General features: G+C 35.6%; 1 protein-coding gene across 1 annotated transcript in view; it reads left to right on the top strand.

The window, feature by feature from the left end:
• The first annotated feature begins 2,309 nt into the window (after positions 1-2,309).
• The window catches only part of LOC145692832 (acetoacetyl-CoA synthetase-like), a 74,882-nt gene continuing 60,349 nt past the window's right edge, over positions 2,310-16,842 (top strand). The window contains exons 1-3 of the mRNA XM_081768332.1: positions 2,310-2,600; positions 10,340-10,561; positions 15,450-15,661. Of these exons, the coding sequence (XP_081624458.1) occupies positions 2,492-2,600; positions 10,340-10,561; positions 15,450-15,661 (543 nt within the window). The 5' untranslated portion in view covers positions 2,310-2,491. The remainder of the gene's footprint in view (positions 2,601-10,339; positions 10,562-15,449; positions 15,662-16,842) is intronic.

Genomic DNA, 16,842 nt, shown 5'->3' with positions numbered 1-16,842 from the left:
GCTAGTCCTGTGTGCTACGAATGCAAAATGGTCAAATGTGGACCTCACACGGAGGTTTATAATTCAGAAACAAATTTGAATAAAATATAGGACACAATTGGGAAGAAAGGACAAAATCGGGAAAGAAGTGCAGACAATGAAAGAGGGCTGGAAGCCAAGGTGAACAGGGCAAAAGTTAGAAGAAAGAAGGTAGTGTTAAATAAAAAAAAGAACAAAGAGTAGAAAAAAGAAGGAGATGTACGTACGTGTAAATGAAAAAGAAAGTGCAAGTGTAGCATATGTGTATAAGAGATCCCACTCTACTCTCTTCCTCACATAACACCACAAAACACGAGGCACTCGTCACAGTGCCTGTAGCACTCGCCGTAACGTCCCATGTTCAACTTTTCAGGGCTACTACCTTTTGTTTACTATTTGCAGTGAAACCTGTCAACTTGGCCACCTGCTTATCTTGGCCTAGTTCGTCTTGAACCTTCATTTTCCCATAAGACATTCGTTACCTACTACTCTATAAGTTGGGGCCACGGTGGCTCAGTGGTAGAGCGTTCACCTCTTGTGCTTGGGATTCCGGGTTCAAACCCTGCTCCTGCCCAGTGAACTTTGTGGTGGACAAGCACCGTGTGCGTGGGTTTTCTCGGGGTTCTCCCATTTCCTCCCACTTTCTTCATTCCACCAATTCATCCATTATTCATCATCACCGTCTTCTTTAGCCTAACCGACATAACCGTGGGACGTAAAACTTAAAGATTCCATTCCATTACTCTATAATTTGGCCACCTGTCTATCTTGGAAGTTGGCCACACTGAAGCAATGTTTATCCTATGATAACAATGATAAATTTTCCTGCGTTTCTTGGCAACGCAAAACACAGTTTTGTTATTTTTCTTAATTCTTTCGTATTCCCATATGAGAGGCAGATGTTCTGTATTTGTGACTGAATACAAAGAAGCATAGATTCGCACGATTTGTTCTGGGAGGTCAATGGCCAGAACACTACCCTCATAAATGGTGGTGAAGGAAGGTGTGAATAAGAAAAAGCACGTACAGGAATTCAGGAAATGGTTGTACGTATTTGTTTACCCTGTCTGTTTTGGTAAAACCATTAGCTATATGAACTCTTCTCATCAGTGGGGAGCTTTAGTAATTCCGGAAAATTCTCAAGGTTAAAACTAACCATCTCAATTGTCAACTGTCGACTTGTCAAAAGATAGCGGAGTTTTTGAGATATGAATTCCCTCAAGATTTTCTCAAAGCATCTTTTGCTCCGAGGGAAACACTTCTAGCTCATCAACAAGAGGTAGTTAACTACAATATTAGTATGTGCATATCTGCCAAAAAGAATAAAACAAATACGTCTAGAATTAACCACCATTCAGTAACAACTGAAAAGAAGTAATATAAATTGCATATGAATTTCTCAATTTATAACAGCTTTTCTTGTTTACAATCTGAATAACTCAGTGTACTATAATATCCATTTCAATAAACAGCGTACATACGCTTCTATTTCATGCTTGTTTGTGTTATTGTGTTTTCAATCCGAATAATACAATGTACTAGATTAGTTTTCAGGAAGAGAAAAGTATGCACATATATTAAACATACTATAGTAATATTTCCTAGTACTGTATATTTTAATGATTACTCTATATACACTATTTATAAGTAGCTGTCGTGCCACTACTTATTAAAATTTTACAATCATGTAATACTAGATATCATATTCAAAAAAATACACAAATCATACTTTTATGGAACCGATGGTGGCCACCATAGACAGGTTTCACTGTATATTTTGTTTCTTCTCTCATCTCGGGGTGGAAATAGGTGAAAGGAATTTCCCTTCATTGAAGGGAAATTACAATGAAACTTGATTTTTAATTTTATTTCGCTAATGACTTGCTTCTTTAATTTTCAGCTAATTTGTTATATTTCTTCAATTAATAAATATTTACGTGCAGTTTTACTATACGGATCCATAGTATATGTAGTAGCAGGAGTAGGAATAGGGTAACAGTAGCAGCAAGAGTAGGAACGGTTCTGTCCTCGACATAAAATTGGGAAATTAAAGATTTTCCCAAATTTTTCATTGCATTTTAGAATCTGTGGATCCGTATAGTAAAATTGCACCAATATTTATTATATCTAAAAAAAAAAAAAAAAAAAAAAACGATACGTCTATTACCAAAGCATTACTATAAAGAAAAATAAGGAAGAGAATTTTAGAACGTTCCCAAAAAGATTTTGTTGCATAATATGCAAGATACTTCAATTTTGTGTTGACAAATTTACACCGTGGTTGCTTACTGACAAATTTAGTTTGTCACGATAACACTTACATCGGTTATAGCAACAGGGTCTGTTAACACGTGAATTCAAAATTCCTCCTTGCATAAATCTATACTTGTAGTTTATATAATTGCATATGTTCGAGTCACTAAAAATTATAACCATTTGTGGTTTTGTTGAGTCGAAAATAGAGTGAAATAACATGTGTACAACTAATGAAGTTATTTGTTTATGGACTCCAGAAAAGAGCAGGAAAACTCACTTAACAGAATTTAGAGAATTAATTCAGAGAAAGTATGGAATTACGCTAAGTAAGTATGAGAGGTAACTAAAGTACACTCACTATATTAAACTACTTTTACATTTATTAGTGCAAGGCATATTATTTTTGGGATTAAGATACAAAATTGTCAGATTTTTCAGGGCATTTCTTGATCATACGGTTCTATCAAATTTTAAGGTTAGGTTAGAGCTTTTAAAATCGTGGTACCGGTAATAATTCTTACCTTAGAAACACTTTTACTGTTTACCAAATTTTGATAGATTTCTTATTCACACTCTCATTCCTTAGTTAAAAATGTTTCACATCGTATTTTACAGGCAAGGTTCTTAAGTACAGGTCCCCCTTCCCGCTTAGTTGTAAAAGACAAAATGACGAGCTCTGCGGGCTCTAACCCGTGTTCGGACGCACTCGGCGGGAGCTCATGTGGTTCGGATTCCACGTTAATCAGTAGGTCCACGTCCCATATAGCCTCGCTGCTGAACGGGACGTTAAACTCAAATTCAACACAGAAAACGAACCAACCTAGCTAAGATATTCATAATTTATGCAACAATCACATATAGGCATACCACACGAAGTAATTGTTGAAAACTTATATAATTTCACTGCTTTCCCTATTATTCTCCAAAAGATTTACGCCGAGCGACATAATATTAACTTAGTTCGCAAAGATCATATTCAAGTTGGTCACCATACCTGTTGAAAGATTACAGTTTTCCCCCGATTTGCATACAAATACACCTTCCGGATATATAGTGTAAAAACTGCAGTACAAAAGCCACAACCAACCTGTCCTAAGTTGCCAAAAAAAAAATTAAATAAATAAATAAATAAAATAAAATAAAAATAAGCGAGTAAGGTCAACGTGAAGCTAGCGGGTATCCGTGTCAAAGGAGCAGGATCGTCAACGATGCTGAGTATACGCTTAAGCGATGGTACCGAAATCATGTAGGTTTTCACAATGATACAAGTTCCAGTATTACTTGTACTGGTTACGCGCTACACTTGAAAAGATAATATAGAAATTTTCCACACTGTTGAGAATTATTCCACTGGTGGAAAGCAGTATCTAGGTACTAAGTTAATCTTTCATATGCACTCACTTATTTTAACCGTCGTAAAGTACTTATAATGGTTTTACACTAGTATCTCTACACTTGTAAACCTAAAATACAGCTGTATTACTTAGTATTTAATTGTGTCGCTTGCGGAAATCAATTCCTCATAAACGTGTTTTCCTATGTCAAAGATCGAATTTTACCTGTGAATTTTGCAAAATGTGGTGTGCCTAAATCTGACCAGCGCCCATATTAGATGGTTTTACATAATAAAATGGAATAACTAATTGGAAACTAGGTAATTTCATTAGGTTCACTGCCGCAGATTACGACCCTGAAGTATAAAATTTACGGAGAAATGAACAGAATCAGACAAAGTTGAGGACAAGCGTAACAAAAAAGATGATGACGGTCAACAGCGTACAATGACTAATCACGAAGAGAAACGAAGTTAAATTCTGGACTATGTGAGTTCGCAGATGGTCTGAATTCTTGGTAAGTATTTCAAAGATTGTAAAATGTATTTTCCGGTGAGGTAAGATTTGTGGCATTTAAAATGGCCTCTGATTTAAAGGTCTGATTAGCCCAGGGCGGCGTCAGACGGCAATTGAGAAATATCTCCTTTGATTATCGCAACTTCTGAAGATAGTGTGATAAAAAGATATATCCCCTTTGCTCATCGCAGCCTCAGGGGAAGGTTGATTAAAAGGATTAAATGATATATCCCCTTTCTCATCGCAGCCTCAAGGGAAGGTTGATTAAAAGGAATACTTCTTTGCTCATGGCAGCTTTAGGAGTAGACATTCCCAAATCTCCGAAACTCATAGCGTTCTGGGAAGACAGTTGGGGTAGGTTAGCGATCAGCACTAGCACTGATCGCTCTGCCCTTTTGAGGTCCCCTTTTATAAACGTTCTCTTGAAGGGGAGCTCGGCCGTCTTCGTTTTCCTTCCAAAATCTCTGTCTCTTCCAGGTAGCCTTCTGCTGTCGTGTGCTGCTGTTTGTTTGAATATAATAACACATGTTCGTGGTATAAGCATGTATTTATAATAAACACATGCACTTGCTTATGCGTAGAGGTATGCCGGTACCGATATATCGGTATCGGTGATATCAGCCATTTTTGGGAGTATCGGCATCGGCAAATGGACACCGACAGTTACAGATACATTTTCCGAACTATTTTCAATTTATTTAATATTAGCAGTGACCTTTATCTTTCATCGGTTTCTTTTAAAGTTGATTTAAATTATTATCAATTGTACAATCAATTTCTTTATGCATGTGTACGCCTTTGATTTGCACTACTCGTGCTCAACTGATATTTTTAGTCCCTCGATGCCAAAATAGCGATAAAGAAAAGTCAAAGGGCCTCAGTCAAGATCATGGACGCTGAAGAAAATTTTCTAGGGGGCAGGTGCATTCCATGGTTGTTATATTACGTTTGGTATTTAATATACGTTTAATATTATGTATACATTTTCGTGAGTCAGGAGGGTGGTTCCTCCTTGCCCTCCCCCTTCGAACGCGTATGGTCAGGATAGCAGACCCACAATTTGAATTTCAAACGAGACAGAGGTTTCGATTTAGAACAAAATGCTAATGCTATGGAAGAAACCCACAAGACGCTGACTTGGTCATTATTTTCTCCCACTTATCGACTTCGCTCAAATAACCCTCTTATTTGTTTATGATATACACAGCATCTCCTGGTTCAGCACGTCTAATTTTGTAAAAAATAAAAATTTGTAAGGGTAATATTTGTTTGCATTATATGTATGTAATAGAGATTAGTAAGTACAATGTAACTATTAAAGTACATTATTACTCTAAATAACAATCATTGAGTCTTAGAATTAAGTTTACACTATGTAAGTATTTGCTGCTTTTTAGTTCGTTTTAGTGAGCTGGATTAAATTTAAAGGACTTTTTTTTTTTGCTTAGATTTTTTTTTTTTTTTTTTTTTGAACCTAATATGAAATTCTGCTTTTTGTCTTTGTATGTCAAATTTTGGCCTTATATGTAATATACTCTATTACAATTATTTCATTATTCCGAAAATCCCTTATAATATATAAGAACTGTGTCCAAAAGTATCGGTTGTGTCGTCCTCTTCAGTTTCAGTATTGGGTATCGGTGAAAAAGTGGTATAGGTACATCCCTAGCGTGAGAGTATGGAACCTTACAATATACGTAGCAAAAATTGTTGCCTATGCCTTACGAGCACCCTCGTGCGTATATAGTTAGCATACACGTCGTCGGCGCCAAGAGACTCATATTCGGTTCCTTGTCAGAGCTCATGTGATCGAGATCACGCGTTAAGCTGTAGGCTTACGTCTCATAGCCTCCATGCTAAAGGGAACACTAAACTCCAAATCGACTAATGAACGTAATATAGAAAGAACTCTTCTTACATCCGATACTGTTGTATAGGATACAAGTTAAATTCTTTTCGATGTGTAAATATGCATCCTAGAGCATTTACAACATTCATTCCACGTAATGCCTTATGAATTCGTATTGTTAGCAACTTTACACGTAACAAATGTTTGGGGTCTCATTTGACTAATGTAGTTCTTTTTCGAAAAGATATATTTAGTTAGTTTACAAATTTTTCAATTTTGAACATACTCAGCAATTAGTGCTGAGTCTCTAAGATGTCACATAGCTTTACGTATAATTTCCTTCCTTATTATTTCAATTTTATATATAAACTAGCGTTGACCCCACTTCGCTCGACTACCCGGGAATAGCGATCCCGAAAACTATGGATTCGATACTAATACCGGTCATTTTCGATCATTTTTTTTATATATCCACCCTACCCCAAATTGTAGGGCTGAATTTGGATTTAAACGACATTGAAAGTGTCTCTGTTCATCTCAGCTATCCCAGAAACTATGTATTCGACACTAATACCGGTCATTTTCGATCATTTCTATATATATTCATCCTCCCCTCCGTTGTACCGTCAAAGTGAAATGAGAAATACTATCCCAGTTCTGAATCTCTTCAATGTTGAAAATTTGATCGAGATCGGTCGGGAAACATAGTCACATTCATGTTTTATATATATAATTTTCTAAAATATTATGTCTTTAAAGAGGTACCGCTAATGGTAAAAAGGGCCACAATTGGATACATTTCTAATTGCGCTTTTTCTACTAATTTTAGAACACCGAATTCATTAAATTATTTTTAATTGTATCCGTCCCATGGAGTCACGAGAGAAATGACCTCAAAGTTCGAATATTTATCTACATCCATATGTTTTCAGTATAATTTACGCGCGGGTTTTGTGGTGGGCAGGCACCATATGCGTGGGTTTTATCAGGATTTCCCGTTTCTTTATTCCACCATTAACATTCATCTCATTATCACTGTGTCCCTTAGGCGTTAAACAAAACAAACAAAATAAATAAATAAATAAATAGAACCGAATCTTGGGCACTTTTAAAAATCTATTTCTGCAGCAGACTTAAGCTAAATCTAAATCTAGTAAGTCCAGTCTTTACGAACTGGGCCAGAAACATTTTGTATTTTTTGCAATGCGAACTTGTCGTATGATAATAGTACCCCCCCCAAAAAAAAAATCTAAGCTGAAAATTAATTTACAAAAAAAAAATGAACAAAGGTGAAAATTAATTTTAGTGATTCCTCCTCTCCCTGTTCACAGTGAACAGTGACCTGAATCAGTTAGAGATATTTTCTCTAACAGAGTTTCCACTGATCCGGCAAACCTGGAGAGAATTTCACGAAAATCCGTAAAAACCTGAGTCAGGAAATTTTAAGTATGAATTTGTACTTCTCAAAACTTATTTCTCTTTTTGCCTTACCCAGGTATTTTGTGGGGGATACTACATGAAATAAATTAGTTTGTTTGCATACGCACTATTTACGTGTAGTGTAGATGCATAGTAGATGAAGATTTTTTTTTTTTTTTTTTTTTGTTATGTTACATAGATTTAGAAATTTGTAAATTGTGACCTGGAATTTCTACAGGTCAGATAATTCGTGGTCGTCAAATAAGGGAGAGCTTTGTATAAATTTTAATTGTACAATTATTCACTTCATATTTGATGATAGATTAGTTGTTACTGAGTTTTTCATATAGCAATTAGCTGAAACTGTAGAACATAAAGACAAAATGAAACAAAACAAAAAAATTAAAAATGAAATAAAAAATACAAGAAGCAAATATAGAAAGAAAGGTCCATCTCTCAATATTTAAGGTTCTTATCAATTGAATTCTGAAGTTTCTCTCACAGATAAAAATGTTACATCCTGTTGACAATGTATTGTAATCGTTATGAGGGTAGTGGGCGTGGTTCCAATGTATTATCGAGAAAATGTAGCCAAACTATAACAAACAGGAATTTGAGCCAGAGATCTGTGCAATCCAATTTGTATCGTGTTCGTGATATTTCACAATTTAATCAATATTGACATTGGATATCTCTTAACCTTGGGTACCCACCCTCTTGGCAGGGAATCGGGATGCGTATCATAAAGTTAATCTGAGCCTCCCTTTCTTAGAAGCCTGTCTCGTACAGCTCCGAGTTCCCGATTTTCTTATTCCCACATAACCTCGGAAAAGGAAAAATAAGGCTCACATCAAGTAAACATAAGCATCAAATGTAGGAACTTGGCAACAATGCCCCTTTGCACTACACTGAAATCAAAACAATCATAACAGAAAGGCATGCATATATAGTATGTAAACACTTTACCTGTAAAACACAAAATATTATTATTAAACACAAACAACTAGGCACTCTTATCACCGTATAATTTAGAATAACGAATAATGTAGCACTCACTGTTATCGCATTTTATTGGTTATAAGTTCATATTATCACACTATCACATACATTCACTTTAGTGCACTTTATTAGAAAAAAAAATATTTTGGAGTATACTACGCTGGCCCTTTATTGCGACTCGGATAGCGTAGTCGGTAACGCGGATTGGTTTCACGAATATTTGAAAAAAAATTATGCATTGTTCAAGAAGATAACTTTACTCTAGTCCATTGCTGTATGTAATAGTCGGTGTATAATCGATGATTTACATTGATCCATTAGCTTTAGCTAATAACTTGAAGAACTCTTGTGAAAGGTTGGCGAAGAAAACTTTCATTTGAACGTATTATTTTTCTTTAAACTGGAGCACTTATAGGTTTTTTATTATTATTATTATTATGTTGAGAAGATAAAAATCCTAGTCTGTTATGTGGCGCTTACATTTTGACACTCTTTCATTTAAGAAAATGATAATAATTTTATTGAGTGAGATATAACTGTTCTTCAAATCGTGATTCTCACTGCCTGCCGGATGCAAGCGATTTTCTCTTGAAGACAAACATACAGAGGGGTATACTTTAAACGATTTCCACTAGAACACTCAGTTTTTAGGAGGATACACCTTTTATAGCTTATTATAAATGGATTTTAGCACTATTAGGAAATGATAATCACAATTACACATAAAATGTATTAAATAATGTTAATTAATAATTAATAAAATCCATTAAAAATATAGATCCACACAGCACACTTTGGATTGTACGTAGGTGGGCGAGGGAGTTACACTCACAAATTCCAAGCCAAATTAGGTGATGCTGCGAGAGGCGTTGTGGCCATCTTGAGAAGAGGTATTTTTTTAGGGAGCAAATTTTATAGTTGTGCTCTTCTTCGAATTACGATTGGCAAGACGTTGATTCCATGAAATTTTCTCATTTATACGAGGGTTGCACAAAATAGTATATAACGATATCGTTATATCGTGCGCTAGTCTGTAAAACAAGGAGCGCTTTACAATCGATAACCTGGGTGTCTCATAAGTTAGCAAGTTGAGTCAGCGAGTTCGCCGCTGAGGAACACGGAAGTTAATTTGCGATAGTAAAAATTCAGAATCAATTTTGCCATTTATAATCTGATATAGGTAAAGTAAATCAGCTCCTCAGTGTTATTTGTCAGGTGAACATAAGTTCATTAAAGACATTAGTTCTTGCTTCGAGTAATTATGTAACTCAGGAATTCTAAATTTACCAATGGCAAGAAAGAAGTTTAATAAAGAATTAATGCGAGATAGATTATTAAGTACTGCCATGTTCCATACAGGTGAAGAATATCGAATAATCGGAGAAATAAAAGCCTTATAAAACTTTGTGAAGGCAGGAAGACTTTGTATTTCAGGGAATCTGTAGAGTAGACTTAGTTAAAACTGGTAGGTTTTGTAAATGTATCTCGATAAGAAAGACGTATAAGTTGTGAACCAATGTAGTTATGGACCTACTGTGATGTTACATATTGAAATGAAATTTTGGGTGAACTTTACAATACCCGCCTCAGTTAATATTCTTTCGCAGACATGAGAAGTTACATCGGTTTATTGTAACAAAATAAGTCCGAACTTCCGTAACCTTAAAGTTGATCATACCACATGTGCGCCTTGTAGGTTAAAGGAGACGGGTAATTAACGATAGTGCATGATTCTGAAGACATTAATGGAATGAGAATATAGGTGAAAACCGGAGAACTCTGGGAAAGCCCACGAACATATTGTTCACTACAGCCACATGACTTGGGCTCGAACCATGGACCCTACACACTAGAGGTTAGCGGTCTACTAAACCACTATGTCACCCACTCCAGATGTTGCATATTGATTTCTTAAAGGAATTAATGCTTTTTTCCCCTTTTATTTCAGATAGTTATGCTTCATTGCACCAGTGGTCTGTGGAAAACTATCCTGAGTTTTGGAAAGAAGTATGGGAGTACGTCCAAGTAAAACACTCAAATCCATACAACATCGTTGTAAATCCTAACCAAATCATTTCAGAAATTCCGAAATGGTTTCCTGGAGCGTTGTTGAATTATGCAGAGAACATTCTGAGGTTTCGAGACGACCGAGTTGCCATCTATTCAGCAGGTAAAACAAAAAATTTGCATTATATTATGTATAATCGATTAGTTAACATATTCTAATTTATGTCCTCATGTAACAACGGGATTTTGAAATACTTTCCTTACTAATTTAAAAAGGAAAAAGTATTTATCTTCATGCATCTGGAATTATCCATCTATAAATGTTTCTGTAAAAAGTGATTTCACTTCTCAGCACATATACTTTCAGAAAATTAATATTGTTTGTGATACTATGTTCCTTGATTATCTTCTTCGGAGTAAGGTTACTTTTGTTACTTTAACTCTTTTATGATTTTTGGTAACTTTAGTTACCATGGCGTAGTATTGTCTTTGACCGCTTATTTAGGTTCTATAACAGGTATTTAAGCCTTTTATTATTATTATTATTATTATTATTATTATTATTATTATTATTATTATTATTATTATTATTATTATTATTATTATTATTATTATTATTACAGTAAAAGCTCTTTATTTGCGGGGTATATGTTCCATAAATATGCCGCGAATACAGAAACCGTGAATACGGAATGGTAATTTATATGGGATTATAGGGGATACGTTCCTAGGTGACAAAATTAAAAAACAAATACATATATAAAAAAAATCAATGTACTGTAATTGAAGTTTTTGACCATATTGATTAATTATTATCTTCAGGCTTAGGCAATGGTTTGAAGAATTTTGTAATTTTTTCTTGCTTGGCAGTTTTTAAAAGCTCCTTCAATTCAGACTGATATTCAGCAGGCATTAGCAATTTGCCTCTTAAAAATAAGACTTCGTTCCATAGACGGATCAATTTTCATAAAGATCACAAAGCTCATTTGCCATTCTTAAACCTTCACTAAGATTTTTCAAATTAAATGTCACGTTTCCAGTGCTTGTTGAAGCCTCTTCTTCAATGGGCTGTGAATTTAACATTTCCTCCAAGCCGGTTTTAGTCAAATCTTCATCTTGCGATTCAAGCAATTCCTGAATGTCACTTGATTCTATCTGTTCGAACCCTTCTCGTCCTATTCCATTCGCAATTTCGGCTTTGTTTGCAGTCAAAGTTTGAATTTGCACACATTCTTCGTCATTTTCCGCAGTCAGAGCAGGCCACAGTTTTTTCCAGCATGACTTCAATGTGTGTGTCTTCAGTTCTTCCAGTGATTCTTTTATGTTTACGATGCATTTTGCTATGTCAAGTTTCTTCCAGCATTCCATAACATTCATATCAGGATTACATTCCATATTATCCAATACGATTTGAAGGTTCGTCTAATGTAATAGAGCTTAAAGGCCTGGATTATTGCTTGGTCCATAGGTTGAAGTAAAGCCGTTGTGTTGGGAGTTAAACATGTCACTTTTATATTTGGATGCATAGTTTCAAGTTTGCGAGGATGACCTGGTGCATTGTCCAAAACTAGAACTGCTTAAAGTCTAAATTCTGTGTTTTTATTTTATTTTTTTTTTTTTATTATTTTTTTTAAGTAAGTTTCAACTTCAGAAACAGAACAATTCCGGAACAAGTCACAAAAAATAGCGCTTGTAACCCACGCTTTCTTATTAGCACGCCAAAACACTGGCAGGTCGTCCTTGTTTTGATTATTTAAAGCCCGAGGATTTAACGATCTGTAAAGCATCAGCATCAGTGGTTTAATGACACAATCTCCAGATGCATTAGAACATAGCAGCAGTGTAACTCTATCCTTTGCTACCTTGAATCCAGGAGCAGTCTTTTCGCTTTTAGAAATGAATGTTTTGTTTGGCATTTTCTTCCAAAACAGTGCAGTTTCGTCTGCATTAAATACTTGCTCAGATTTGTATCCTCCATCAGCTACTAAGTTTGCGAATTCTTCTGGATATCGTTCTGCTGCAGCAGTGTCTGCAGATGCAGCTTCTCCAACGATTTTAATGTTATGCAATGATTGTCTCACCTTAAATTTATTGAACCAACCTTCCGATGCTTGAAATTCCCCATCTGTACATTCACCACTACAACTACCATCAGGTTCTTTAAAATGAGCGTAAAGACGCTTTGCCTTCTCCCGGATCATTGGACCACTCAGGGGCACCCTTTTTTGGTTGCGGTCTTCGATCCATAATGACAGCGCCACTTCCATTTTTTCTATTGCTGGATCACGAACAGTTTTCGCTGACAGTGAAGTTGAAGCTACAGACGACCTTATTTTATCCTCGCATTTTTTTTTTTTTTTTTTTTTTTTTTTTTTATTATCGATCGTACAGTTGATTCGTTGACATTGAATAAGCGTGATATGGATGCAAACGACTCTCCGAGGCGTAAACGATCAAGCATTTCTATTTTCACTTTAAGCGGTAACACAGATTTCACTTTAAGCGATTTTTTCGTGTCGAAACTCGTTTCTCATTTTTTTTTTTTTTTTTTTTTCAATTGACATTACTGTATAAACGAGGAAGACAGCGGTAGAGACGTGTTACTCGATCACAATTTTTGTAACTAATGGAAAGACGAAACAATAAAACACGCAAAGCGGCTCTTACCAAAGAACGGAACGTCTAATAATGTGGCGGCATTTAAAAATATACTTTATTCATTGAGTAATAAGGTTGCTTTCATTCTATTTGTTTACATTCTCAAAAACACCGATCGCGGCGAAGGCGGCTTATGTCAAAGTCCGAACCAATACAGCGGCGATATCATTTAACAACATACTTTAGGCAAAGTTGTAATAAGGTCTATTTTACATTTTATTAGTCCGTTTGACGGCGTTTGCAAAGGATATTGGGTTGGATACCTATTGGAATCCTTTTTACTATTATGTATGTACGTACTGATTAGATCCGCGAATAAAGAAATCCTTAGCCGCGAATATAGGAATTGGGTCGCATTTTTTAAATCCGCGAATAGTAAAAACGCGAATGAAGGAAGCGCGAATAAGGAGCTTTTACTGTGTTAGTTAAGTGAAGGATGGACCAAAGAACACCCTAGATGAGTTTTGGAACCGGATGGTCTACTTGGCGACGGCGGAGGGGCGTGAATTTTTTATTTTTTCTTAAGGCAAATTATAAACATTTTTCACGCCTTTAGTTTACAGGATATCAAATTAGAACTTAGCGTACGGATTGTATGTATCTTCGGGTATTTCTCAATTTTTCTGAGATCCCTATGTGAAACCGGGTACAGGCACGAGGGGTGCAAGTGTTCCGAGGGAGTGTTTTTTTCAGAAAAATTTCCGGTTCAGGTATATGATACGTACATGTGAGTGGTATCGTTGGAAAGGGTTTGTTATACTAAAGAAAATAACGTTTGAACCTTGACTCTAGGTCAATAGTAATGACGCAGTAAATTTTTATAATATATATATATATATATTTAGAGAGAGAGAGCGTCTAAATTCCGACTTTCAACAATTCTTTCCGCCCTTTGTTTTCAAGATTGAAATTTTGCACACCTATTATGTACAAAACAACGTATTTTTAGAAAAAAATCCCCAGGACCTAGGCCAGAGGGGGCAAAATGTTTTGTTTGGATTTTGAAAAATACTTCCGGGTTTTCCCTAATTTTCCGGTTCAGATGTATGATACGGACATGTGAGTGATACCGTTGGAAAGGGCTTATTATACTGAAGAAAATGGTGTTTGAACCATGACTCTAGGTCAAATAAGAATGACGCAGTACATTTTTGAAGTATTTTGTTATATATATGTATGTACATATATATATTTAAAAAATGGGTCACCTTCAAACTTCCAAAAATTTCTTTCGACCTCAGTTTTCAAGATAAAAGAACGAAATTTTGCATACGTATTACGTACATAACAATGTTTTTTCTTTCTTATTTTTTTAAAATCAGATCACTACGTGAACCCAGGCCCGGGCCAGAGGGGCACAAAAATTTCGAATTTTTTTCCCGAATTCTCAATGTTCTTGTTTCTGGTGTATACTACGGATAAAAGAGTGATACCGTTGGGAAGTATGCTCTATCCTGGAAGAAAACAAAACGAGGTATAAACCATGATCCCATGATAAATAGTAAGGAAGCAGTAGCTGTTTGAGTGAAACTCTAAAATTTACCTCAAAAAGTGGAAATCCTAAAAGGGTTAAATAGTATCATAAATTTCTCTTGTTTGTATATACCCTTTTTCATGAGCATTTACTGGCATTTTGTGTATCTGACTAATAATAATTAAAGAAACATTACTTACCGATCTAACTTGTCTTATTTCGTTCTACTAATGAACGCAAGTGGTCGAAGAAAAGTGAAAAAATTGAAACTGTCTAGAGAGTTTTGTTATTCGCGTATTCGTGTATCTGTGCCCTTTTTCCAATTCCGTTAAATATTTAAATAGATTTCTATTTAATATTTAAAAAGACAAGACTTCTTACCTTAACATCCCTGTATTAACACTTACAAGGCTTTCTTCTCTGTCGTAATGTTAAGGTAAAAGGTCTTCGTTCTTATAATATTAGATCTTACATTTTTAATGTACGCTATTCTTATATTTTTTACTATGGGAATTGGATAAGAAACGTAAAGTAATTATATTGGTAGATATTTAATTAAAAATAGCTGGAAGGAAACTGGATAATCCAAGATAAATTCACGGATATGATGCTATCCACTTCGTGCTCACATAACCTGTACTCAAATCTGGAATCCTTCACACAAGAAAGAGTATATTAATAATGAACCACTGTCGGAAGCACAGTGGTTAAGTGGTAAAGCGGATACCTCTGGTGCAAGAGATCCCTGGTTTGATTCCCGGCAACGCGAGTTGTAGATTACACCGTGTCAATAGGTTCTCTCGAAATTCTTCAGTTTCATTAATGGTCCGTCTCTCATACCCTAAATACCATTACCGTGAAACGTAAAACCAGAAATTGCATTTCACAACAGTCATGGAAAGGTTTCTTTTTATTTCAGGTGAAGGTCGAGATGGAGTTCAAAAAATGACTTTTAAAGAACTGTATCAAAATGTAGAGCGTTATGCAGCGGCACTGAGACATTTAGGATTAAAAGAAGGGGATCGGGTTGCTGGATATATCCCTAACTGCCCTGAAGCTGTAATTGCAATGTTAGCCACAGCTAGTTTTGGAGCTGTGTGGACTTCCACGTCACCAGATTTCGGAGTGGCTGTGAGTATTATACTGTTTTCCGTTAATTTAAAATTAGAGTTGGCAAAACCGTGTGAAAAGAACGCACTTTTTTTTCTTTTGTGGAAATTTAAATAGAACTTTTTTTTTTTTTTTTTTTTTTTTTTTTAATAACGTATGTATAGAAATAAGTTTGTTTGACCTTAACGTCCTTATGCAAGTGTGGAACTATGAAGGAAGGAACCTACAGCGTAAATTGGGATCGGAACCACTGTTCGGTTTGCACCCGAGATAAATTGTCCTCTGCCTGGACTCGAACCCAGGACCCTTTATTACAAAGACAACGAGTCTATTGACTCATTCACGGAGGACACCTGATAGAAGTACGTTGTACTGATCCTGCATACTTGTGAATGTTTTAAGAGTCAGTTCAGAAAGGCAAAGAATATAGAATTGCACATGTGAAATCACTGTACAGATTTATACCCAGTATTAAAATAAATGGACAATTTCGAAAGAGTACGATTCTGATTTAGTCCAGGTTAGTTTACCAAGTCAGAAACACTCTTAATGCAATTATCATTTCAATAAAAGAAGTGAATAAAGATAGGAATCACTTGACTTCACTCTGGCTATGAGAAAAGATCTTCTAGATGATTTGATACATGTGAAAACATCACCATGAAGTTCACACAATTTAAGGCATTTTAATTTTTAAGTGTATATTTTTAACATGTTTCCTCCTTCCATTAGTATATATGAAATTACAACCTTCATAAGGTACTTGATATATGGAGATAGGATTGTCCAATCACAGGAGTCTATGGTACAACCCATGTGGTCCCAGGTGAGAGCACCGACCTCGAGATTGAGTGGCTGTTCTGGGGAGCGGATTTGGTGACATATGGTTAACGCATCGACACGGTATGCTGGAGGTCCCGGGTTCGAGTCGCAGTCCATCCAGTCGGGTCACTTTTTCACCCTTTGCGTTAGAATTCGCTCCTACAGAGGATTGGGTGTGTAAAATAATAAATCGGTTATTTCCTTCGTTCATTAGTCAGGGTTCACACAGACCTGGAAAGTCAGGGAAATGAACGAGAAATCAGTGAAATTATTTCAGTTCATAAAGGATGCATACGATTCTCCTACAAACTTGGAGATGGAACCTATTTTCTGAGTGAATGAAATTTTTGTTCCGAAGTTAAATTTATTCACTTTTACAG

This window comes from Thermobia domestica, chromosome 8, assembly GCF_964235325.1.
Source record: "Thermobia domestica chromosome 8, izTheDome1.hap1.1, whole genome shotgun sequence".
Classification (NCBI taxonomy): domain Eukaryota; kingdom Metazoa; phylum Arthropoda; class Insecta; order Zygentoma; family Lepismatidae; genus Thermobia; species Thermobia domestica.
Note: the sequence above shows the minus strand (reverse complement) of the source record. Positions and strands in the feature narration are given on the sequence as shown.